This window comes from Podarcis cretensis, assembly GCF_951804945.1.
Source record: "Podarcis cretensis genome assembly, chromosome: 5".
In the NCBI taxonomy this organism is placed as follows: Eukaryota; Metazoa; Chordata; class Lepidosauria; order Squamata; family Lacertidae; genus Podarcis; species Podarcis cretensis.
Genome location: NC_137174.1, coordinates 60,135,133 through 60,161,267, shown reverse-complemented (window position 1 = coordinate 60,161,267; position 26,135 = coordinate 60,135,133). Strand labels below are relative to the sequence as shown.

Here is a 26,135-nt window from a genome sequence, read left to right as displayed (position 1 = left end):
GGGAAACTCGACAAGCCTGAAACACTTTTTGGCTTTGAAAAAAGAAACAAAACATAAACACGCACGGTATTTTCGTAAAAAGCTAATTTAATTTACTGTAACAATTATGCTTATAGACTATTACAGAGCAGTGAATATATAGCTCTGAAAAGACTGAAATGATATTTAAATAAATCCTAAACTATCATTAAAAGAATAAAACATAAAATATTGCTGTCGCACAGTAATAGCACTTTGATTAATAAGTGAAATAGCTAATTTAAGCTTACTTTGAATAAGGCTGAGGGTTCATTAAATAAAAATAATATCTCAAAGTTAATGCTTTAATACAGTTAATAATACAGTATGCCTAATACTGTATGTAAATACTGTAATATTGTATGTAAATAACGGGCTTTAATTGGGTCTTACACCCTAAAAATATTTAAGTATTTGAAAATAACTAATACAGTACTATAGTAATATAGAAATACAGTACTAAACTAGTACTAATATTTCGAAACTGAAAATTTAACATTCTGTATGTATTTAATTCTCTATTTTATAAAGATTTTTAATATCTGACAGTGAGTTTGGAGTTTGGAGTAGCCCAATGCAAAAATCCTGAGGATCCATGTGGATTCATGCTTTGTAACCACGTTTTTGCACCACTGTGACCCTAGGCAAGAGTAGGTGCGTGATTTTTTGGGTGCAAGATGTAGCCATGGACATGCTATGTGATCTGATGGTGAATTTGGGGTGACCCAATGCAAAAATCCTGAGGATCCATGTGGATCCGTGCTTTGTAACCACGTTTTTGCACCACTGTGACCCTAGGCAACAGTGGGTGGGTGATTTTTTTGGTGCAAGATGTAGCCATGGACATGCTATGTGATCTGATGGTGAATTTGGGGTGACCCAATGCAAAAATCCTGAGGATCCATGTGGATCCGTACTTTGTAACCACGTTTTTGCACCATTGTGGCCCCAGGCCACAGTGGGTGCGTGATTTTTTTGGTGCAGGCTGTAGCCATGGACATGCTATGTTATCTGATGGTGAATTTTGGGTGACCCAGTGCAAAAATCCTGAGGATCCATGTGGATCCGTGCTTTGTCACCACGTTTTAAATGGGGAGGGAAGGAAAAACACAGAAGGGACAAGAAGCACAAGAGGGGTGTGCGGAGAAGCAGCTGGCTAAGAATGCAGGGGAGGAGTTTAACGGGGTGGGGGGGAGGAAAGGAAGGCAAAAGTCCCCCCCCCCAAGCCAGCCCTCTCTCTCTCTCTCTCTCCCACCTGCATGTTTTTTGGCTGCCTGCAAGTCCCTAGAGCACGGAGAGGAGGAGGTGGTGGGCTGGAGCCTGCACGCAGTGTGACTAGGAAAGAATTAGAAGGAAGGACTCGATCCTTTCCTTAACCCTCTGCTTGCCAGGAGGGCAGGGGATTCCCTGCTCTTTGTTGAGTTTGAGCAAACGCAGCAACAGAAGCGGGTGGGCAGTAAGACCCTGAGGCAGAATGCAGGAAAGCAGCAGCTTCCGCCTTCCCTCCGCCCCCCCCCCCCATCTTATTTTTGCCTGATTTTTGCCTATTTTTGCCCCTGCGCTCCGGCGAGTCAGCTCCAGGGACCACACATTCGCTCAATAACACGCACAGACATTTCCCCTTACTTTTTAGGAGAAAAAATCTGCATGTTATAGAGCGAAATTTACGGTAATAATTTTCTTAAATTATTGGGGGGGCTCTGCCCCCCCAAACGAATTTTTGAGGGGGCTTGGGCCCCCTCAAGCCCCATGGAGTCGGCGCCTATGATGTGCTGTGCTAGAAGCTGTATGATTTTCAACTGTATTTTTATTGCTTCTTTTATTTCTTAAGAGGCGGCTTTTGATGACAGAATTCAAATTACAATAAAATAAAATGTAAGAAATAGAAGCAGCAATAAAAATACAATTAAAAGTCAATATGTGTGTGTGTGTGTGTGTGTGTGTATATCTATATCTATATATCTATATATATCTATAGATAGATATAAAAACTTTTATACCAGTGGAAGGGGTATTGGGCAGGTGTGAATCTGATTGGGTTGTCAGTTCTGGTTGCTGTTTTTAACCCTTTCTCCCTGTAGTATTTTCTTGATAAGTGCTGCCTCATCTCAAATCTGCTACTTGCCCCACAGGAGAAAATACACAGGTACCCATCTTCAGGGACATACCAAATAAGATGTGACTTGAGGCGTATGATGCACCTTGGGGTAGCAGGTTGCCATTGAAGGGACAATGCGAAAGGGATCTACCCTTGTGGAGAAGCACTTTGAGAGTAATATGAGGATGATGGACAAATTTTGTTCACTGAATATTTGTACTGAGATTGTCCCACTGTTTTTTATTGTATTTTAAACCACCCAGAGGACTTGGGCCAATGGGCAGCCACTGTTGTTGTTGTTGTTTTCTCATATGCAGCTTAATGTTCCTTGTTAGTTTGTTCTTTTCATGGTGTACTTGGGAAATATGGGAGTTTGATGATGGGGAATTAGTGTGGGATCACTTTTTATTATGTTCTGGTGTCTGCTCCTTTATGTTGTGGTATAAGGTTTGGGTTAATAAATAAATAAATTTATTATTATCCTAAATCTCCCTTTAAAAAAAGAAAAAGCTGTTTCAGGCAGCTGCTTTAAAGATCAGAGAAGATCAGAGCGCTGGCATTTGGGGGGGGGAGCATTTGACTCTTTTCTTCCTTGTTTTTTCTCTAATGTAACCCCCTCCCTTCAAAATACTATTCTGGGTCTCAGGACTTGTATTAGCACACAGCCCAATGGAAACAGCAGGGCTGAAACTGGAGTTGGTAACTCTGTGGTGAAAAAAACTTGTTCTTTATAAAGGACACTTTAATTCCAGGACATGGATTAATGAAGGAGAGCTCTCACCCAACTAATGAAGTAGAGTGCTGGATTCAAGTACTGGACAATTGGGTTTCGGCTAACAGGGGTTGAGTGCGGGAGGTTTCCAAGGTCTTCGGCAACAGTGAAAAACACTTCAGCAAGGGCCATCAGTAAGAGCAGCGCAGCCAGCACCTGGCAAAGGAAGAGCAGAAGTGTCAGATTGCTACCTGCAACGTTCTAGGAGAGTAAGGTTGCAAGCTTCTAAACCCATCGTGGAGAAGCTACATATGCTGGGCAAAGCCACATTCCACAGGAGCCAAGTGGCCCAGGAGCACTGCCGTGCATCACACCCTCCGTCAAGTAAAAATAAAGTGTACTGATATGCCCCTTTCCTGCAAGGAATGCACTCAAAGCGGGTTCAAAAGACATATAAAAATCCCTGTGTTATTTATAATATAAATATAAATATAAGTATATGTTTGTTAGTTTTGATTGAGCATTCCTTTTTATAACAATCACAGCGCAAACTATATCAACAGTAAATACACTACTTGATTCCTAACAATTCTGTATATACTAAACACCACCACTATCGTGATGGCATTACATAAGCAAGACATGTTTCAAAGGCTTCTGGCCAGAGGACACTTAAGTTCATCCCACCCTCCGGCTTTCCTGCTCTTTCCACCCACATTTCCCAGTTAGCAGAGATCCCTACTTCAATTAAACCCTTTCAGGGTTTCTCACATCACCACCACCCACCTCCCAGAGAACTGCTTTGCCCTTTGATCTGCATGCCCTTTGCTTCCACCCTGCTACTAACTCCTGGGCACACCTTTCTCTCCCACCTGTTTAATAAGGTAAACTCTTGTGACAGATGATTTCTTCATCCTGGATGTGCAAGTGTGGAGAAGCTGCATTGGGCCAAAGAGCCAGAGGAAGCCCAGGGGGATCCAGACCAGAACAGTCTGTTCAAAGCAGAGTGGCAGGTCGGCATCATTCCGGTCCAGGAAAGAAGAGTTCTGGAGGCATCAAAAACAAGAAAATAAGGCATATGCCAACACTTGCTAAGATCTTTAGCCCACATGTATTACCTGACATAGTTTCACATCTATCCATGCCCCACACCACTATGTGTTGCACCACTGATGGAGAGCCTGTGGTACTCGAGATGTTGATGGAGTCCAACTCTCATCCGCCCCAACTAACATGGCCAATGGTCGAGGATGATGGGAGCTGCAATCCAGCAACTGTGGTGGTTGGGGACACAGGTTCCCCATTCCTGCCTTACATCTCTGTCCCAAGTTCCACTGTGGATCTACACAGACAATTAGCATGTAAACATTGACAGCAATTGCCACAATTCCAATACCACAGCACCTGCCATGAACGATACTATACATTACAATACTATAACATCTTCCAAAGATTTACTGCATTTGCCCCAATGCATCATAACACAACCCCAGGATAACTGATTTCCACCTCCACTCTCCACTGCTGTTCTGAGGGTGTTCTTGTTCCATTGATTTACAACCACCCTTACTCATCCTTATGCTAACCCATTCAGGATGACTCACCTGCAATCAAGCCAGTTAGTGATGCTTTGTGTTAGAATCCAATGACATTTTCAAGTGGGCAAAAGTCAATGTTTGTATTCACCATAACACAGCACTGGTGTTTACTACCAGCATGTAATTGCGTTGAACCTTTGTTGCACATGCTATCTAATAAAAGCAGTTATCAATTAGAGATACCCTGGTGGGATATCTATATGGGTGATGGTTTATGATGTATATGCTGTGTGAGCTAACATTGCTGATACTGTGTTTAACTCTCAAACTGATTTGGACATCCTTTCTTCCCCTTAATTCAACATTTACCATTATTTCTGCAGAACAAAACTGGATTTCGTTTTTACCAAAACAGCTGTAGAAAATTCTGTTTCTTACAGCGCAATGATTGCAGCCCACGTTCCCTTTAATGAAACTTCAGCAAGCAGCTTGGTTGAGCAGTTTTAATGGAGCAAATATAATTATTTAGTATTTTTGCATGACTCTTTAGGGTTTGTATTTGTAAATAACTTTTGAGTGAATTGTTAAATAGGGGAAACAGCTAACGAATCTACACTGGAGAGAGCCCCACAACAACACATTCCCATGATGTACAACATGCAAAATGATGTGAAAGTGTCCCATTGGAGGCAAAGCCAGTAATGACCCCACTGCTGCCAGCCCCCAGGGCATCCCTCTAGAAAGCACCATTTTGGAACAGAACAAACACACACAGGGCAGTGGTGGACCTTGGTGTCTCAAATTTCAGTGGCACCCTGTACAACACCAAATTCCGGCGCTCTTGCCAATCATTGGAAGTAATAGTGGACTGCGCTCCCCTAGAGCTGATCAAACCCCATGCTGTACACTCGAGTTGTAATCTGTCAACATGGGATCTATATACAAGTAATGATGCGCTGTAATTGGGTGCTCTGCTGTGACAATATGGGCAGGACAATATAGTTGTTGTCATTGTTGGGGGAGTGCCTGTATTTTGTTTTAAATTAAAACCTCCCACTGAAATCTATGGAAATAAATTCCTTCTACAAGGGTCAGGACAGTGTAAAGTCGCACTGCGACTAGGGGCAAAACCATGATCTGGAGTACAGAATATGTATCCTCTTCCTGTGTCACCCGCACAACTCCTCACTGTTTCAGCTGCGCCGCAGACACCCAACTGCCAATGAAACTACATCAGTGGAATATTTTGACAGCGTTATCAGCCATGTGTCATGTCATGTGACTCATCTAGTTCAGTATTGTCTACTTGGACTGGCAGTGGTTCTTCCAGATTTCAAGCAGGTACCAATGGGCTTTTGAGGTTTGCCCTGACAGTTTGAAGTAATTGCTGGAGACATCACCATTTCAGAAACACAAAATCTCATTTTATTGGAGGCACCGGGAGAGTCCTGCCTGTTATGTATGAAACAGACTCTTGGCATGAACAGAATCAGGGGAAATCCCAACATCCTTCACTGCAAAGGAAAAGTTAGTGTTGTACTCTACTTGCCAAGAGGACCACTAGTAGCTAAGGACATAAAGAGACAGTGATTTCCACCTGTCCTGCCTTTGTTGCAATCATCACGGTTTCCATTCTGCTACAGTTCAGTTATAACCTAAGTTAATTTGTTCTGCTATCTGTTATAGCCCAAACTAACATAGTGAATTATGTAACCAATTTCAATGCATTTTAATGAAAGGGAAACATCAAAAACAAAATTATGCATGTAATATTCATGGACCTAAATAAACAACAGCTGGTATCATTTGTATTTGCATGGTTACTGTTCCTGATCTTGTGTGAAAATACAAATTGTGGCAATTTCTGCTCCCATTTCTGTTTCTGGTGGAATGCCCCGAGATCCCTACAAGCAGTAGATGAGACAACAACTCTCAAAGGCAGCTGCACTCTGACCAGCTTAGTCAGCTTCACTCATGAGCTCTTGTTTAGCAATTTAAATCTCCTGGTGCACAGGACTTCTCCATCAATGACAAGGAAACAGATCTGGGCAATTCACTAGAAAACCAGTACCTGACAGGGTGGCGCAACAATTTAAATTTACTTCACAGGGATGTGGCATGATATAGATCATGCAAAGGACTGGAGACTCCTCAAGTCAACAGCTAACCTACATGTTCATAATTATCAAGTACCAAAAGCCCTGGGAGCATACCACTTCAGAATGGAGCAGGAGAGGACCTGAACCAAGTGAAATGTTCTCTGGGAAGCTAACACATCAAAGAGACACTTAGTCGATGGGCCCTTTGCCTAAGATGGACATATTTGTCAACTCTAGAATTTGTTGTGGGCACCACACACACAACACAGCACAACCAGTTCTGTTGGCTACAAGATCATGATTCTTTCAGACTTAATTTCAGCTGAGGGAGTAGTGGAGGAAGAGGCCCGCATTCAGAACTCCAGTGATAGATTTCATGAACAGGAAAGGGGTTTTTTTACATATGGAATGAAGCACTTGATCCCCCCCAGTTGCATTCTGCTATACTACGTGGCAGGCCCAATAATGTAGATCACCTAACAGTGCCCCCATCTTCCGTTTCTGTGTGAGATTAAGGAACCCTCCTATTTTCTCTACAGTGAATCATTTGAGTCAGAGTTACAAGTGAAATGGTCATGATTGTATCATACATGGAGTGTTAACATCTCCACTAATGCTTTGGAGCCTTCCTGCCCTCTAAGACACTACAGCGGTACCTCAGGTTACATACGCTTCAGGTTACAAACGCCGCTAACCCAGAAATAGTACCTTGTATTAAGAACTTTGCTTCAGGATGAGAACAGAAATTGTGCTCTGGCGGCGCGGCAGCAGCAGGAGGCCCCATTAGCTAAAGTGGTGCTTCAGGTTAAGAACAGTTTCAGGTTAAGAACGGACCTCCGGAACAAATTAAGTACTTAACGCGAGGTATTATTATACAGGTGACCCCTCCACTTGCATAGGGCTTATGTTCCAGGCCCTGACATGTATAAGTGAAATTGTGTAACATGGGGAGAACCTGCTAAAAAGCCCCCAAATGCCTGTCTCTCCCTGCTAAAAGTTGTATAAGTCTTTATCTCCCTGACATCTGATGGGAGAGTGCTCCACAGGGGAAGGTGCCACCACTGAGGAGGCCCTCTGCCTGGGAAGGGTCTCCTCACAAGCCATGAGGACTGTCCAGCTCTCTCCCATCTTCCAATGCTCAGTGCACCCACTGGAGCAGTAAGCAACACAAAGATGATGTATTTGTTCACTGTAAAACCCCAGACTTGCTACATTCAGACTGCAGGCGTTGCTTTTACTAAGCGTGCACACAGAACTAACACACCACCACTGTCCCAACTCTCAAAGTAAACAGCCCTAACAGAGGTGTTTAGCCATCCTCCCGCAATTCAGGACATTCCACTGCACTCTGGCCTTTAAATTTACAGTGGGACATCCCTGCCAGAAGCTGAGCTACCATCCACTCAGGGAGAAACCGCCACTCACCCAGAAAACGGAGCCACAGTGCTGCTCCAAGGCTGCTGCCATGGCAAGGCACTTCTTCCTCCTTCCTTTGTCCGACCTATCTATCAGCCAGAGAGGCTGAGCAGGATGAAAGTCTCACAGGTTCAACCGAGGGGCGTTGGGCACAGCCTCTCAACAACAGATCATTAATCGTTAACTCCTGGTGTGCAGTCGGCCCCATGGATCAAATTCATGAACCTTGGATGGCATAGGCAGAGGAGCTGCCTGGGTATGGCCAGAGACACTGCAGGAGAGGTGGCGGCGTGGATTCTGGTGGGCAGCAACATGTGCTGTCTTGGATGAGATCCCTCAAGTTGACTCACCACTAGTCTAAGACCCACTCCCCAGTGATGATAAAGTTGAATAATGCCTGGGAAGAAAGCGTGGGAAGACAACCATGACCCCTTTTCCACACCAGGGAATTTCCTATGCTACTCTCCACCTCCGCAGATTTCCAGCACTGTCTCAGTTTGATTCTGCCCCATTGTTCTTCTGCATCATGATTTCTGTGGGCAAGAGGTTTCTGAAAGTATGCAGCAGAGTCTTCCCCATTCCAGCAGCTAGGTATCCCCATTGTGTAATTCTACACAGCCAGTTAAGCATCACGGAGTGTTCTAGTGTCCCATCAGATTGGTACCGCACTGGGGGATCCATAGATCTCAACTGGGAAGTACTGAATCACAAAAAGTGGTCTGAGAGTGAGCAAACCAGGTTGGAGGGGGGTGGGGGGCCGGGAACTATGAAAATACTACTCGGGATAAAAGACAAAAACCACCAGCAGTAATACTGACCTCATTTTGTGTCCCCCCCCTTGCCCAAAGTGCTTCTGAAACGAACTGAAAAAAGCCAAGAGAGATTCTGCTGTCTCATTCTTTATACAATCAATAAACCCCAAACCGACTGCGATTCATAGTCCTGACTAAAAGGTCCAATGTCCATGGAACAAGCAATTTAAATCCCTCGTGGTTAATTATTAGATAGTTAATCAAATCTCATCATATTATAAACAGTGTCCCTATCTATATGGCAGCAGTCTGTTAAAATTCAGGAGCACACAACACAACCTTAGGAAATGGGAAGTGAAGACCACCTTTCCATAATGGACAACTTTCTAACTCCCAATTCTGTCTTAAGCTGAGACACAGGGAAGGACCAATGTGTGGTTCTACCACAGGGTGAAATAATTCCTTTCCTACAAATTGGTGTTAATGGCAGGCTGTTGCAACGGTGTTCCCCTTTCTCAGGGTACTTTTATTTGTAAAGGTGGAGGGGGGCAGAGTTGAATTTCATAGATCAGACACACAGAGTTGAATTTCATAGATCAGACACACACAGGTTCTCAAAATTCACATCTGCTTTGCTCCTTCTCTAGTCCTGCTGTTGTAAAGTAAGCCCAAGACCATAGTTTGTCTTGCTTCAGACATGGACCCAGGCTTAGCTTGAAGCAGCAGGCCCAGAGGAGCAATCACAATCTCTCCTCTTCCGTATGCCAGAGAATTTGTGCCAAGTCATGATTTGGCTTAGCTTTACTTGTGAGTCATTGTGTGAGATCCACAATGGCCTTTAGCAGCAGAAACCACATGACTATCTCTTACACAATCTATGAATCTCTAAACTCCCCTTACCAGAGTCAGATAAAACCTCAAACGTTTTCTGAACTTCTGCTCCTCCTCAAGATACTTGATTATTCTGGAAGGTTAACTTACCTGAGGAGCTAGCCCTGCTTGTCATGAAGCTATGCAAATGGAGGCAAATGCCATAAGGGCAAGAAAATGAAGCCCTTAGGGCAACCTTGCAGCCTGGCCACTGTAGTCCATGTGTTGATAAATGTGAGGTTGGATTACTGCAATGTGCTCTGTGTGGGGCTTCCCTTGGCCTCATTCCGCCTGAACCCTTATATCCCAGCTCAGTCACTAATATCATTTGCAGGAGCGTCGTTGGTCATTCCCCAAATTGGTGGAAATCTGACAATAAGCATCCAAGCCTTTAGCATCATCAGTCCAGCACTGTGGAATGTTCTGCCAATAAGGATTAACAGGTTCATGCAGGAAATCAAGAATACATCTTTCTGTAAAAGCTACCTCATTTCTGATTTTAACTTTTCAATATGGTTTTTGTTGTGTGGTTTTATGTATAATTGTTGCAAACTACTCTGGCATTTTTATGAATAGTGGTATATAATTTTTTTATATAAATTACATAGAAACTTCACCCTCTCTAATGACTTCTGTAGGACAGAATCCAGAACCAGACAACAATGAAATTTTGCTGTCAGGTGTACGGAATTGCAGTGCTTGGTCACCTTGTGATTGCTCTCTAACCCTCTCAGAGAGATTCCTCCTCCCGCAATTGCAATACAGTGGTGCCCCGCAAGACGAATGCCTCGCAAGACGGAAAACCCGCTAGACGAAAGGGTTTTCCGTTTTGGAGGTGCTTCGCAAAACGAATTTCCTATGGGCTTGCTTCGCAAGACGAAAATGTCTTGCGAGTTCCCACAGTTTTTTTTCCCTCCCCCCCCTTTTTCTAAGCCGCTAAGCCGCTTATCTGCTTATCCGCTAAGCCGCTAAAAGCCGCTAATAGCGCTAATCCGTCAATGGGCTTGCTTCGCAAGACGAAAAAACCACTAGACGAAGAGACTCGCGGAACGGATTAATTTCGTCTTGCGAGGCACCACTGTAGTGCTTTACCACTTTCCTCTATGTACTTCAAAGAAGTAGTCTTCCACTCCAATCAAACTGAGGTGGGATGAAGGAAGCCTGCAACACCCAATGTGCTCTCTCTCCCCCCCCCCCCCGCCCATTTCCTTTGGGAGCAGTTCAAAGTCTTGCCATGGCCTCTACAGGAAGAAAAGCCACAGTGATACGGAGTGGCTTCAGGGTTTATTTGAGAAGAGACCTTAACAGGGAGAGTGTTGCCCGATGGCGAGTACCCCTTTAATTAAGCCCCTCCCCGTCATTTGCTCCCCACAGACAAAACGGCATTACGACATCTGAGGAAAAAACGCTGTGGAGCAAGTGGGAATAGGAGAAAAACAAGCAGAGGCTTCTTCATTTGATTGACCCATGTCCTTTAAGCGCTGGCAAGGATGCGGTTGAAATGTCTAAGTCTATGGATTGCGCAGGTCACAGGGCTCTGGGTCTTCCTGGCCCACAGTAGCTTGTTCTACAGGATATTCTTTGCAATTGCATTCAGGGTCCTCACTTTAGCCACATCGGCCACCTTGATGGAATATTCAGGTGTGGAGAGGGAGGCCCCCATGGTAATGTAAGGGTTTCTAAAAGAATACCAACAAGTCTTTGGTTACTGTCTGGAACCTGGGCCTAGAAGAGCCGGAAAAAGAACCATCCTAAGTCCTACCCACTGGGCCATAATCTGCTGTCATGTTGCCTTTTGGGTGCTACCTTAACCCATTGCATCTGCAACTATGAACTACAGACACAAGTCCATCCCTAATGCAACGATGCCTTGCTCCCAGCTAAATGCACCTGTCAGGTTCCAATGCCCCAGATGTTCTTAGTCAAGTTACTACCCCAAACAGTGGAGCTGCATCAGGAGATGGAAGCAAGGCTTGGGCCCCTCAGTAAGTCAGGATAGAAACTTGCTCAGTTACCTGAACTTCATTCCTGAGTCTTTGAGTGAGCGCGCCGAGCAGTGAAACTCAGAGGCGCCAGAGCCTTCTAAGATTCTCTGCAGGTTTCTCTCGGTTATGCCTCCCCCTGGTGGAGAGAACCCATCACTCAGTCACAAACATGAAGTTAAGCAGGAATAGACAGAGCTACATTCTGGGTCATTAAATAGATGGGGGAAATCCCTTTGCTCTGAACCAGGGGCTAATCTTTAGGGTCAATGCAGGCTGCACTCACAGCTCTGAAGCAGGTAGAGCTCCTAAATATGCCTCTGGAAGGGAGCAGATGACCATCAGGTATTATCTTATCAGTTTAGCTGCTGATTAGCAAATGGCCCACTGCTTTTGTTTTGCCTGACAGTTAGTGATCACTCAGGAACACATAAGGGAACATTGGTTAATGTTCCTTGATGCCTGGAAATCTTTGCCTTCATAATGCCACACCTATAAGAGTTTAAGGAAGGGACAGATAGCTAGAAGCAAATTGAATTTGGATTGACAGAGGCAAAGAGTCTACAGCAGCAAGTTAAGCAGGTAGGGGTTGTGCATGGGTGTCCACACTATTCCTTTAACCTAATGCAGTTTCAAGCAGTTGTGACATCCATCTATTTCTACTACGCTCTGTCTGTTTTTATATCTGCAAATAAGTAAATATTATGAAGATTAAGTCTTTCGTGCACTCTCATCCAAAGGGAATTGCACCCTAAAGCTCTGTTCCTGGACTTCTTGCCACCTGGGCAAGTGGGGCTGCCTAACAACATGCTTGGTTGGTGCTAGAGTTCTGATCTATGCCAACAAGTGGTACTCACTGCAAAGTCTTACCTGGCACTACAACAATCCTGCCCTTAGCCTGAAAAGGAAGAGAAAATGGGTTTAGTGGTCTTGCTTATAGGAGAAAACACACCAAATGGGTAGCACAAATATTCTGTTAAGGAAGATGTAGAATGTATTTATTTGCAATATTTAATTTCATTTTTTTAATGCTGCTTTTCAAAGGGTTTGCTCCAAGTAATACTGTCACGTTGAGTTTCTTACATGCTCCTCTAGGAAAGTATGCTCCCACACTCCGTCTATCATTGTGTATATTTCACCTCTGCAAAGTCAAACAACTGAGGATCTACCAAGTTTCACCCCCATCCTGGGATGGTTGAACTTCAGAAACTATATGCTGTCATATCAGTATCAGCAGGACTGCTTCAACTTCACCCCAGTGTTAGAGACTGGAAGCAACTTTAAAATAACCGAGTGACTCCTTCGTAGACTTTTTTGACTGTTGTGCATTCTGCTGGACAGGTGTGAGATATGGGTGTGCCATGCACATATTGTATACTTAAAAGAGAAGATGGGAGCTAATTTATTGCGGTAGCCTATGGGAATTCATGCAATACTGAAAGAAGCTATTGTATCAGAAGGTGCAAGGCACAGTTTCTGTATATTCAATGGGGAGGCCAGTTTTTACCCTTAATCGTTGAGAAACCCTCACCCATCTGAAGACCATGAAAGACTGCTAGCTGGCATTTCTCTGCCCCACCACACTCTGTCCAGTTCCTTGGATAACCCACTCTTAAGTAGGCAAGAAAAGTGTATCAGAGTTACAAATTTGGTAGAGATGACACCTCACCTGTTCTGTCAGTCGTTTTATCAAGGGCAGCCCCTCTAGAACAGAGCTATCACAGCCACTAGTCAGGACCCGTTCAAAGCCCATCGATATTAGCGTTTCCAAGGCTGCCGAAGGGTCATAGACCATGTCAAAAGCTGCTGATAAAAATGGAGCATGTCAGTCTTTACTGCCAAATCTCTACTGGCATATTCCAGGCTTTAGCCTAGTCCCAAATCCCTGGTAGACAGTTCTAATATGTGCAATTCCCAGAGTACATTCTCATAGTCCCCCCACCTCACCAAGGTAAGGCCATTGTGCCTGAGTCTACATCCTGCAATTAGGCAGTCAGGCTTTCATTCCCCACTCCAAGCTCTGTAAGAAGAGTCTGCTGGACCTGTCCAATGGCCTATCCAGTCCAGCATCATGTTCTCACAGTGGCCAAGCAGATGTCTGTGGGAAACCAGCAAGCAGAAACTCACCTCTGTGGAAGGTGACTGGCAGAGGGCGGGAAGCAGCTGCAAAAAGAACAGATCCCAGATGGTTAGTATACCTTTGCTTAGGGGTTGTCTTTGTGAAGGCAATGCTTCTGCTACTGGCCCTGGAATAAAAGGAAAGTTCTCCAGATGGTTCAACCAAGGTGGCTGTAGTCATCTGACACCATTTCTGCAATATGGATTCATAATCCTTTCTCATTTCCACCAAGACTGCCCACTAGCTAGCTCTTTGAATGGCATTTCTTTTCACATTTTGTGTATCAAACCCCTCACACATGTTGGGCTTATGTACTTATTTAAAAAAGCAATCCTGGAGTAGACTGAAGATGTATCCACTCTTCCCTAGGTAGCCTGTGGAATAATCAACCATGGAGTGAATGGATATTGGCTTCTGGTTAAAATAGTTTAGCTGCTGTATTTCAGCTTGCCTCACAGAACTTTCCCCACCTTTCCTCCTCCTGTGTGCTGTTCCCGGGGGGGGGGGGGGACATGTAGGAAGAGGACAGGCTTCCCCTAGCAAGACTAATTCTTCATCAGAAGATATACTGTCAGTTTCAGTTAAATAGAGAAAATAGCTAGTAATTATTTTTTTTGCATTTTTGAGGGTCCAGAAAAACCATACAATTATCATTCTTTCAATAAAGTTTCCTATTCTTCTGGATAATTCTTCCTTCTGTGCAGAAGTTATGGCTACCTATCACTCTCTCCATCAGATCTGCACAGTGCCCCTTCTTACAAACAAAGGTCACTCATCCCAACCATCACAGCATTTGGCTCCTGCTTTATCTGAATAATCCATTCATTTATGGAATGACCTATGAAATGTCCTCCCTCTAGAGCAGCCTTTGTCAAATTAGCTGGGACTAATGGGAGCTATAGCCCCAAACACCTGGAGGATACCAGCTTGGTGAAGACTGCCCTAGGAGCACGACTGGTGCTAAAGCGCTGTTGTCATTTTGGCATCAGGTGAAACTTCAATATTTCCCCAGCCTCTTTTTTTTTGGAGTGGGGAGTCAGAAGTTCCGTGACTTCTGCAACTGAAGAGACTGTAGCACCATGGCCATTTCCCCGCAATAAGCTCCATTTATATATGTTTTTATAAATAGTGCTGCATTGTTTTTATTCCACTGTAACCCACCCTTCACATGATGAAGGGTGGATTAGATGTTCTCTTATACTGTAAAGGAATGAATGAATAGCTCAATATAGTGAGGCAGGCACTAGTATCTCATGGATCTTGCCTCTTGCCTGTAGGAAATATTTCTTAATTTGAACCAAGGAATTATTAGCTGGTGGCACTGTACAACAATCACTACTCAAGCACCAAATAAGCCCTATGAAAAGTAAAGCCTGCTCACCCAGCAGTGCTGTGCAGAGCTCTGTATCCACACGTCCATCCTCAGTCAAGGCTCCAAACACCAACCCATCAGCCCCATGTTGCTTGGCAAGTCGGATGTCTGCCTTCATCACCTCCACTTCTCGGTCAGAATAGAGGAAATCCCCACCACGGGGGCGGATCATCACAAATACAGGCACCCTTGTACACTGCTTCACCACTTGCAAAAGGCCTGCAGTCAAACAGGTTTAGGACATGGTGTCAGTTATGTACTGGATTGTTCTATGAGATGGACAAGAAGTGAAACCTAGAACATGGTACGGAGGAGCTTAGGAACATAGCATGATGCCTTATACAAAGGGAGACCACTGAGCCATCTAGGTCAGTTCTGCCTATGTCTGGAGTAGCCAAGAAGATGCCCTCCAGATGTTGGTGAACTACAACTCCAATCAACTGACCACTGACCGTTTAGGCTGAGGCGAGTTGGGAGTCCAACAACACCTGGAGAGCTACACGTTCCCCATCCCAGAGCTAGACCATCAGCACTGGGTCTAAGAGAAGCAAGTGAGAAGAGAACAGGACAGATGTCAAACGCTTTTTGCAAAATTTAGGAGAAGGGGCTGCTGAAGAAGGGAAGGTGAAATAGGGTGATTAAATAACAGCCTGTCTTGCAAAAAAGACCAGGAGGTGCTGATGACACAGAAGAACACAAAAAGAGCAAGCAGAGCAACAGGTATTTTCTTTCTGTTCCAGGAGCAGAGGGCCTAGAGGGCAGAGGTCCACACATTTCTCCACATTGCTTGGCTGCTCAGTAGTGCTACATCTTGCAGGGAAATGGTGGATTAGATCTTGGCTTGTATGTGCCAACTCACCTATAGTAGGTGTTGTTCCTCCTTCCATGAGGTTGGCACACAGTTCAAGGCGGCCAGCACCTGCAACAGGGTCACACATTAAACCTCTGAATATAAGTGGTTTGCAAGATTTTAACAGAGATCTACATAATGAAGAAACCATGTGGTCCTTGCTATAATCCAACAAGGGAAGTTCGCCTGGCTCCATCATTATATGTCTTTAGCTGCCAGGCAAAAACCTTCCTCTATAAGCAGGCCTTTGGCCTTTAACTATCTGCAGCCATTTAGAAGTGTTTTTTAAAGTATTCCCTCCCTCCCCCCCTTGGTTTTAATGTATCTATGTTGGGTGTGTTAAGGTATGGGGATGCTGTTTGTTTGTAAGTAGCAACTAACAAATTTAAGTAATAAATAAAATAAACCAATGGGTAGGAGTGCTGGAAATTTTTGAGCCAAGAGTGAGATTGGTCACCACATAGACTTCAACCCCTACTCAGGCAGTAACTAAGAAAGAAAATCAATTAATAGGTGATTTGAGTATCTCAGCCCATGTTTTATAATGCACTGCAGCAAAACAGAGCAGGACAACTTAAGTAGTTAAAGCAGCTGAAGAAAAGGCAATTAACATTTATTCATTTAAATTTGCAGTTTGCCCTACTCTCAAAGGCTAGAGTAATTAAAAATTAATTACTCAATTAAAATATATAAATGCATATCCTGAATCTATGTGTCACTAACCTAGATCAGAACTTTGGAAGTCTTTACTTACTGAACAATTTATAACATTTAATATCCTACCTTTCAAGCCTAAAAGGGTTCATGAAAGAGTTTCACACTGCTTGGGGAAGTAAGTGTGCCTCTCTTTTCAATACATATAGCATGTGTACCCAGAGGTGTCCTGGCCTAGAAAGACCCCTCAATGATCCTTAAGTATTTCATCTTCCATCTTTTTTATGGGATTACCTCCTCTCTCTGCATTCACAGCAGACTCCACAGAATCAACACATACTTCCATGAGAAAGCCATTGGCCATTCCTAGAAGAGAAACACAACCAGAGGTTATGGGGCAATCAGGCTCTGTCTCAGAGAAAAGTGACAGACAGTGATTGAGAGAGGCGATTCCTTCCACCTCAAGCTCCAGCGCTTGTTTTGTCTTTTAACTGGCTTCCTTCATCTTGCTCACCCAAGCACATCCAGCTCTCAGAAATAAAAGCTTCATAGATTCCCCATCACCAGTAACCTTACAAAGCCTTAACCTGTCAGCAGCTGCTTTAAAGGGTACACACAATAAGAACAGAAAACTTGTATCACCATGCGAATTTAAAGAAATCAAGCTTGATCTGCATCAGCTCAAAATAGGTACAGAAAAAACACATGGGAAGTTGAACGCTACTTTTGCTGTAACTCCTGATCCCCTTGCCTTCTTGTTCTCCCTGGATCTTGTTCTCTGTGTTGCATTGTCTGAACAGATCTGTCTGTGTGTGTGTTTATATGTTTGTTTGTTTATTACCAAATAAGTCACTTTTCAGCCTGGTCTCCCAGAGTAGTATACAAAATTAAATAATAAATATAGAATACCAAATAATTAACAAAAAAGCAACTGTGAAAGTGGCACATACAAAAAATCAGAAGACTTAAAAACCTGAAAATTCTAAAATATTTTAAAAGACCTGTGCAATTAAAAAATGTTTATCTGGCACCAAAAAAAAACCAACAAAAAACAAAAAACAGCACTAGGCGAACCTTCCAATAAAGAGAATTATAAACCTCCGCTATCCCAACTCTTCATCAGCTTCATTACTTACAGGGGCACAGGAGAAATTAATACACTGGCAAGTTTATTCAGTAGGTGATCCTTAATGTAACTGCATCATTAGAAGAGACTTTTGAACCTGATTTCTGCAGATTAGCACAAATCTAAGTGGAATAAGGGTTTGGGGAGGGGCCTCCAATTTGGAGAATTCAAGGATGGGTCACAGCTCAGTGGTAGTGCCTTGTATTCAGAAGGCCGCAGGTTCAATTCCCAGTAAGTCCAAGTAGGGCTAGGTTGTTCCGTTTGAAACCCTGGAGAACTGCTGTCAAGTCAGTGCAAACAATACTTAACTAGATGGCTCTATGGTCTGACTCACTTTAAAGTAGCACTCTACATTCTGAATAAAAAGTCTGTGCTGGTGATCCAGATTTTTCCTCCTTTCAGAATACTAAATTGAGCAGGTCTGACTTCCCTTCCACCTTTCTCCAGATATTTCAGAGGATTCAGGTTCTCCAGCAGGAAGATGAAGTTGAGATGCGTGGGAACAGCTGACAGCAAGGCCAGCCTGTAACCTGCTGAGTCTCCCTTAGGCAAATGCAGAACTTACTCTAGAAACTCTAACAACAGATGGAACTTTGGCCAGTAACATAGTGCATTAAATGTGCATTCTGTAGTTGACCTCCTTTGTTATGTTTTGTTTTGAAATATTTTAAGGTAATGTTTTAGTTTCCTATTAACTCTGTCGCTTTGAAGGTACACTTTATATTTGTTTTTATTCCGTTATATTTTATTCAGGATTGCTTTAGTTGATGCTTCAATGTAGCTTGTAAAGCGCTTCAACTCCCCCCTTAAAAATATAGAAATTAAATAAATAAATACGCAAACGAGCAAGCAAGCCCAACTGAGTGCAGGCAAGATTGCAGTCCTCAGGCCTATAGCTACAACCCTGCAGACGCTCACCTGAGAATAAGGACCCCTTTGGACTCAATTGGGTTTTACGTTTTAAACACAAAGGACTGATATGTAAAAATGACAATAAAATCTATCCCACTTGGTTTTGCTGAATGCACATAGCGGCCGTGAGTGTGCACAAGGCACCCCCCCCCCCCCCCAGGGACAACAGTATTAAAATTTCTGGCTCCTCTTGCTTCTGTGGAGGGGGAAAAGGGAGGCCTTGAAGCCGCCCGGATTTCCGGCCCCGGCCCCGGCCCCGCCCTCGGGATTCCTCGGGATCCCTGGCGCTTTCTTCCGGCCGTCCCTCCGCCCACTCACCCTCACACCCTTCTGCCAGGCCCTGCTTCCGGTCCCATCTCCTCATTCCGCCTCGGGGCCGCTCCGGAGGCGCGGCGGATGTCGGCAGTTCTGCGCCAAACCACCCCTGAGCTGAGGAGGAAGCCCCGCCCACCCCTGGGGCCTCGGCTCCCGCGCGGCGGCGGCGGCGCACACGCGAGAGGAGGCGCCGTCCTACCTGTCACGTGGCGTCGCGGTCACCGAGTGCGCGGTCGCGGAGTTTCCGGAAATAGCTCGGATTCCTTTCCGTGTCAAGAGCGAGTCGCTTCCGGGTTGCAGCTTAAGGAGTGATGCTCTTGCGGGCGGCACTAAGAGGGTCCCGGCTGCTGCTGGCCCCACGAGGAACGGGGTCCCCCGGCCAGGTACTCCAGGGGCGGCGCTTGGTTTCCATAGCAACGGGGACCAGGTCAAAGATGCCTCTGTCGGCCGATGGTTGCAAAACGAAGCGACCCCCCGCGGCTCCTCGTTTCTTAGCCTTGCGAGCAGGCTGCGTACCTGCTATCACGCTCGCTAAGAGACGCTGCTGGGGAAAATGCCAGGAGTTTCCGCCTTTATGTATCCTTTGCACTGTGGGAGGTGCTAATCAATGCTACCTCATTTCCACGTGGGGAACACTAATTATGGGTGGATATTCAAGAAAACTACAGACTCTATTGTCTGCACCTGTCACAACCAGACAGTTAAAGGGAGCAGACTGAAAACTTGTTTCTCTAGGAGCTTCGGTGACTGCCAAAATATTTCACTTGTATACCTACAGTAAGCCCTCAACCTATGTGGGTTACATTCTGGGAATCATGCCGAAATCATAATTCACAGATAGTCAAAACACATTAGGTTCAATGGCAGTTGGGATTGCCAAAGTCTTTTTCCTTGGACACTTGGTCTCTTTTTAATTATTTTTTTAATTGCCAAGCGTGTATAGCTAAATGTGCACCAGTTAAATGTGTAAGTTGCAGGCTTTCTCTCTCTTTATTTATAACTTTAACAAGAGGTATAATGTTTCAAAGGATTTTTTTTTAAGGTTCTATACCATGAACTACTCTGGTCCCACCTAGATGAAGAGTAGTGTATACATGTTTTAAACAAATAAAATAACAGTTATGAATATAACATCACATTTTATTACATGGACACAGGCCCTGTAAAAACATGAACACTTTCCCCTCCATATGCTTTCAGCGTTTTAATAACATATGAAAACCTGCTAATGGTGGCCAGCCAAATGCTTCTGCATATTCCACAAGCAGGACACATATGAACATATTGAAAATAAAAATAAGTTTTGCTGAGCATCTCAGTGAATTCCTGTTGTCCAGTTTTTCTGTGCTTGCACCATTGATGATCTGGTCCTTTATCCTTGTCCTTGCATTTTGTAGAATAATGTCTGGCACTGAATACAACCTTTCTGATGTAGTGAACACAGGTGTGAACTCTTTACAGTAAAGAGAGTTCATTCATCTTGAGTAATTCTCCTCTTCCATATCTTGAATTGCAAATGTATGTTTAGTGGGGTGGCATAATTACAAACAGCCTCCTCACTACCTTCTCTGTCTTCAGCAATGTCAACGGTGGTGGCAGCTCCCACAGAGACGGTCACAACACAGCGTAGTGTCAGAAGTTGCTTCCCATCCCAGAGTGGTGGTACCACCTGTCCCCAATGCTGTGACCAACCGGGCTGTAGGGCGCTGGCTTCTAATATGCAGTGGGACTGTGGCCGGAGCTGTGGTGTTGGGTGGAGTCACTAGGTAAGGAAAATTATCACCTCCTCTTCAAGCCTTTACTATATTTTATTTACCCTTGACACTATGGTTCTCCAGCTGTCATAGATTGTATCTTTCTGCAACCAGCAGAGATCTTCCTAAGTGCATTGCTTCCTCTTGGTCATGCCAGTGTTTGGGCCTAACCTAACTTCTGGTATCTCTCTGCCCTTTGAATGCCTGTGTCTACCCTTATTTTATAAATGCATTGTAGATAAACAATATATATTTGCATCAAATTGATGACCGGTATGTTTTGCGGTATGTTTTGTGTGTAGTCAGAATTTGCATCTGCATTGCCCCCAGTGTCTAAATTTTCCCATTGTGTCTTCATTCTGCTTTTCTAGATAGATGGATACACATGCACACACCATTATATCCCACATTGATAGCACCTTCCCCCAGTGGTATGTCATTGCTGTTCTTTCCTTTTCAGGCTGACAGAGTCTGGGCTTTCAATGGTTGACTGGCATCTCGTGCGGGAGATGAAGCCTCCTCGGACACAGCAGGAGTGGGAAGCAGAATTCCAAAACTACCAGCAATTCCCAGAATTTAAAATGTAGGCATGGGTTGAGCTAAAGTTCCTAGAGACTAAATTTAAATTGGTGGTCGTGGGGGGAGCCTAGTCTTCTATCCCAGCAAAAGGGAAATGAGAAAAAAAGAGTATCTTAAATGCTACTTCTTGATAGAACTTGTCAAGGAAAGAGGGGAATGGGCAACTACACCTTACTGCAGGGTTTGTTGTTGTTTTATAAACCTTCTCTCTGAATCTTAACAGCCTGAACCACAACATGACGCTGACAGAGTTCAAATTCATCTGGTACATGGAGTATTCACACCGAATGTGGGGACGGCTTGTTGGACTGGCTTACATCCTTCCAGCAGCTTACTTCTGGAGGAAGGGTTACCTCAACCGGTCCCTGAAGGGTCGTGTCGTTGCCCTCTGTGGACTTGTCTGCTTCCAGGTGGGAAAGATCACTGGGACCTTGAAATTGTTAAATGACTCATTAAATTACTCTGCCCAAGATAACTGAGATAGAACATGAAAGGCATTGATCCTTTGCACGCTTCAGGAGCTGATTTGTATGTGATCTTAGGTCTCTGGTGCACAGAAGCCCAGCAGAAGCTTCAGATCATGGTGCTTGGAGTGTTGTTAGATCTTAGTTCCTTGGAAGAGAATGTACATGATATTGGCAGGAGCAAAAGTGGTCTTAGTTTCATGCCTCTATGGTACTTTTTCTTTGTTTTGGCAGGGCCTATTGGGCTGGTATATGGTAAAAAGTGGATTAGAGGAAAAGCCAGACTCTCATGATATCCCACGGGTCAGTCAGTACCGTCTAGCCGCACACCTGGGCTCTGCACTTGTTCTTTACTGCTACAGCCTGTGGACTGGACTTTCATTACTGCTGCCGCAGCACAAGGTAAGTGAAAAGTGAGGCAGACCGGGGGCATGTATGGAGTCCCAGTTGGGCCAAGAAAGCCTGTACACCAATTGCGCCTTTGGAGGGAGGCGCACTGCCACTGTGCAGACCAAACTGCCACTGTATCCTACATGTGCTCAGCCTGGAAGAGGAAAATTACAAATCTTGGGAAATGTCAAAGAGATAACGTTCCTGGAAACACCACCAAAGCTTACCAGTCAAGAACTCTGTTAGCACTGACACTCCCATGCATAGAGGGAGCCAATGAAGTTGCAGTGGGAGGCACACACTCCTGCATCACATGCAAAACTAGCGCCTGTTGCCAATTCTCATATTAGGTAGGGTTTCACTTCTCAGGTAGGGTTTCAAATCCCTTTATGGTGATCACAGCCACTGCTTCGGAGCATCACACGAAAAGGGAAGAAAGGAGAGCCCACACAACACTGCACTCTCATAGTTCACTTGGTAGGATGGCCTCTTAAGAGGGTAGTTATTTAAGAAAGCATAGCAGGAGAAATGCAGACTGAGAAGAATTCAGCCTGGCATGAGCTATTCCATTTCTTACAGTGCAGTCTGCCACAACTTTCCCAGTTCTAGCAAGGCCGCATCCCTGCCACAGAAGATATTGCCATGCACTTTTGCCCTACACATCCAGGCAGTAGATGCTTCTGGGGCCTGTGGATCTGGTCTTGGGTATGGTGACTTGACAGCAGGATTAAATCAAGCATGCAGATGCTATCTGACTGCTTCCAAGAACGCCTGGTGATTTCTATAAAATTTGGTAGATTTGGGTTCATAGATATAATTGGATGTAAGCCATGTCCATTAAGGGCCGTGCAGCATAACAGCTGAGTGAGAAGAGCAGAAGTCCTTGCTGCATTAGCCATTGAGAGAGAAATAAATAAGTTCCTCTTCAGTCAGGCATCTTATTGGAAATGTGTATATATGCTGACCCTATGGAACACTAGTTTCCTTTGCACATACTCCCTTTAGAATATATAAAAAGGCCATTACATATTCTTGTGATCCTCCTCCTGTTTTGACAGTTACCAGAAACCCGTCAACTCCTGCGCCTAAGAAGGTTTGCTCATGGAACATCAGGCCTGATCTTTCTCACTGCCCTCTCAGGTAAAAGTCCCTGTCACTTTTGCACCAATCTCTTTCTTTTGAGAAGCAATAGGCAGCATGGTCAGGGATGTGTGTTTCTTGCTTCATTTCCCATTGGGAGGGTCTAGACTTTTTCAGTTCCAGGTTACTGAAATGCTTCCTCTTCATGCTGGTCAGACAACATCACTGGGAACTGTTTTGTGGCCTTGAGGGAAGAACCTGAAACACTCACCGTGATGGTTTTTAGGTGGCTTGTTCTATTACATTCATACTTCCAGGTGTGACAGACTCTCTTCTCTGGAACTCTAGGGGCATTTGTGGCAGGACTGGATGCTGGTCTTGTATACAATTCATTTCCCAAGATGGGGGAACGCTGGATCCCTGATGACCTCCTTGCCTTTTCCCCAAAGTTGAAGAACATATTTGAGAATCCCACAACCGTGCAGTTTGATCACAGGATTCTGGTATGTTTCTTCCTCTTTATGCTCTTAGATAACACCTCTTTTTAATTGGTTTGCTGTTCTTGGGTTTGTGTTCATTCCAGGTGGCAGTGTAACTGGGAGTGTGGGAAGGCACACTCTTAACTCAGAGTAGAGCACTTGCTTACATGCCTAAAGTACTGGTTTCCATCTCCACTGTCTCTAATTAAAGGGTGCAAGTTACAAAAGGGGGCGGGGTTAGTCTAAACATTAAGGACAACATTATGATGACATGAGTTGTTTGAAAGAGGAGCAGACTGCCCCAGAAGTGATCGACTCTTTTTCAGAGGCTGGATGGTCAGGGATGCTGTAGTAGTGAGGTTCCTGCATTGCCTTTGGACTAGATGACCTTTTAAGATCCCTTCCAACTCCACTTCTAAGCCCTTTCTTTGTTGTCATTGCAAAGCTTCTCTGGTTCCCTCACTGGATATTTACTCTTTTCCCTTTAGGGAGTTTCCTCTGTTGCAGCCATTACAGGTCTGTACCTGTTTTCCAGGAAGATTCCTCTCCCACGGAGGACAAGGATGGCAGTTGCTTCCTTACTGGCTGTGGCATACCTCCAGGTATTAACTATGCCCTTTAAAACACCCTTTTAATTGTCACTTAGTAGTGTCCTCTGATGGAATGGCAAGTTTCCCCTTCCTTCCAGGTAGGTGCCTGCCTTCTTGTCACTGATAATGCTATCTTGGTTGCTGGTCTCAGGCAGTTAAAACTGAAATTGGTGGGGACCAATTTTTATTTATTTATTTATTTGGCTTTGAAGAACAAAGGGGGGGGGGAAATAGAGCTGCAGTCATGCTCTTCTTTGGAAATATTGAACAGTGCTATGGTCACTGCCCTTCTCTGCCTTCTGGGTTTAAACTGAGATGGCAAATGGGGAAGCATTGTATCATGAAGCACTGTGACAGCTACCTCATCCTGTAGCAAGTTATTTACAGTGGGAGAGAGACAAAACATATAAAAATCCCCGTACCAATTGCTTATGAAGCTTCTTGTGTATAATTCTGTGCGATTGGAATACAATGTAGTTGCACATACTGTACTTCTACATTTCATTGATAAGCAAACTTTGCTTACATCTGAAACTTCCTTTTATTCTTGCTCCTCTGCAGGTTACCCTGGGCATCAGCACACTTCTCCTGTATGTCCCAACTCCTTTAGCAGCCACTCATCAATCAGGTTCCCTGGTATTGCTCAGTGTGGCATTGTGGCTGATGCATGAACTGAAGCGGATCCCGAAATAACCCTGCTTCCCTATTTAGCCAGCCTCTTTGCTAGTGCTGAAGGTTCACGGTTGCTGCCTTTGCCCCATGTGTTGTATGCTCCTCTTCCTGAAAGCCTTAATTTAAACAGAAGGCGAGGCTGAGCAGCACCTTGACATCATGAGTTGAAGTGCTTTGTTGCAAAACTTGGTGAACATGAATCACCATTCTTTGCTTAAGGTGTGATGTTGACAAGGTGGGCTCTGGCAAGAATGATGGTCGTTTGAGGTGTGTCTTGCTTCCTGCTGAGCTGTCTGTATGAGGCTACAGCCATGAGCCTTTTACATTTTGTGTAGGCTCGCTATAGACAATGGATTATGGGGTGAGTGGGCCTAGAAATTTGGATGAACAGCAAATGAAGGCATTTCAAAACTGTATTATAAGGGTGATGGGTGGCATAGTTGGTGGATTTTCTTTAGCAGAATGGGGTTTGAGTGCAATTTTTTGCATTAGAATATTGAAATGTGCACTGTAATTTAACCATGCAGAAGACCCACAGTCCTTTCCTTATTTAATAAAAAAGTTTCTCAATAAGTATTTTAAAATTGACTGTTCTTACAACGTCCCTATGCAGTGTACCTTTATAAGAAGCTGCTGCAGCAAACCAAAGGCCCCATCGAGTCCATCATCTTGTTCTCAGTGGCCAACCAGTTGCCTGTGGCAGCTTTCAAGCAGGCACATGAGTGGGTTGATTTGGAACATGTTTCATTAACATCACCATCCACAAAGGACTTTTTCCGGGGAGGGAAGGGGGAGAGTAAATGTTGCAAATGAGTAAATAAACATAACTAGCAGCAGAGAACATATATAACAATTCTGGTGGATCAGGTGACTTCCTAAACTTGGGTAGACCCCTGAGAAACTTGTACAGTGGTACCTCGGGTTACATACGCTTCAGGTTACACACTCCACTAAGCCAAAAATAGTGCTTCATGATAAGAACAGAAATCGTGTTCCAGTGGCACGGCAGCAGCGGGAAGCCCCATTAGCTAAACTGGTGCTTCAGGTTAAGAACAGTTTCAGGTTAAGAACAGACCTCTGAAACGAATTAAGTACTTAACCCGAGGTACCACTGTATTACACATCTATCCCTTTCCTTCTCAGTGGGTTGACCTGCTACAATGGGTAGATGGCTTTTCACTCATTGCTGAAGCCCTTAATTCTTTCCTGGGCAGTGCTGCTGCACTCAACATCACAGTCTCCCACTTTGCTTCATTTCCCTAAAAGGCCCTATCATGTACCCTACAATTCAGAG

At 44.3% G+C, this 26,135-nt stretch overlaps 3 protein-coding genes across 6 annotated transcripts in view; 1 reads left to right on the top strand and 2 right to left on the bottom strand.

The window, feature by feature from the left end:
- Positions 1 to 8,673, bottom strand: part of ABCC2 (ATP binding cassette subfamily C member 2) — a 36,572-nt gene extending 27,899 nt beyond the window's left edge. The window contains exons 1-3 of the mRNA XM_079977239.1: positions 7,891 to 8,673; positions 3,701 to 3,874; positions 2,898 to 3,044 (exon numbers count right to left, since the gene is read on the bottom strand). Coding sequence (XP_079833365.1) covers positions 2,898 to 3,044; positions 3,701 to 3,874; positions 7,891 to 7,932 — 363 coding nt within the window. The 5' untranslated portion in view covers positions 7,933 to 8,673. The remainder of the gene's footprint in view (positions 1 to 2,897; positions 3,045 to 3,700; positions 3,875 to 7,890) is intronic.
- Positions 8,674 to 10,768: 2,095 nt separating this feature from the next.
- On the bottom strand, positions 10,769 to 19,026 carry CUTC (cutC copper transporter). 4 transcript variants are annotated; one of them, XM_079977247.1, is made up of 9 exons: positions 18,837 to 19,020; positions 16,775 to 16,846; positions 15,836 to 15,895; positions 14,986 to 15,195; positions 13,613 to 13,648; positions 13,155 to 13,291; positions 12,356 to 12,383; positions 11,519 to 11,624; positions 10,769 to 11,182 (listed from the first exon to the last, which is right to left on the bottom strand). In XM_079977247.1, exons 1-9 carry the CDS (start codon positions 18,880 to 18,882, stop codon positions 11,071 to 11,073), a joined length of 807 nt encoding a protein of 268 aa, XP_079833373.1. In that variant the 5' UTR covers positions 18,883 to 19,020; the 3' UTR covers positions 10,769 to 11,070. The 4 variants fall into 4 exon arrangements, with proteins under 4 accessions (XP_079833373.1, XP_079833374.1, XP_079833376.1 ...); XM_079977248.1 differs by having other exon boundaries at positions 13,155 to 13,288; XM_079977250.1 differs by lacking the exon at positions 18,837 to 19,020 and adding an exon at positions 18,525 to 18,596.
- A 30-nt stretch (positions 19,027 to 19,056) lies between these two features.
- Positions 19,057 to 25,414, top strand: COX15 (cytochrome c oxidase assembly homolog COX15). The gene is made up of 9 exons (XM_079977246.1): positions 19,057 to 19,216; positions 20,412 to 20,599; positions 21,048 to 21,170; positions 21,390 to 21,576; positions 21,865 to 22,032; positions 23,079 to 23,160; positions 23,449 to 23,603; positions 24,068 to 24,181; positions 24,731 to 25,414. The coding sequence occupies exons 1-9, from the start codon at positions 19,145 to 19,147 to the stop codon at positions 24,860 to 24,862; spliced, it is 1,221 nt and encodes a 406-aa protein (XP_079833372.1). The 5' UTR covers positions 19,057 to 19,144; the 3' UTR covers positions 24,863 to 25,414.
- Positions 25,415 to 26,135: the final 721 nt, after the last annotated feature.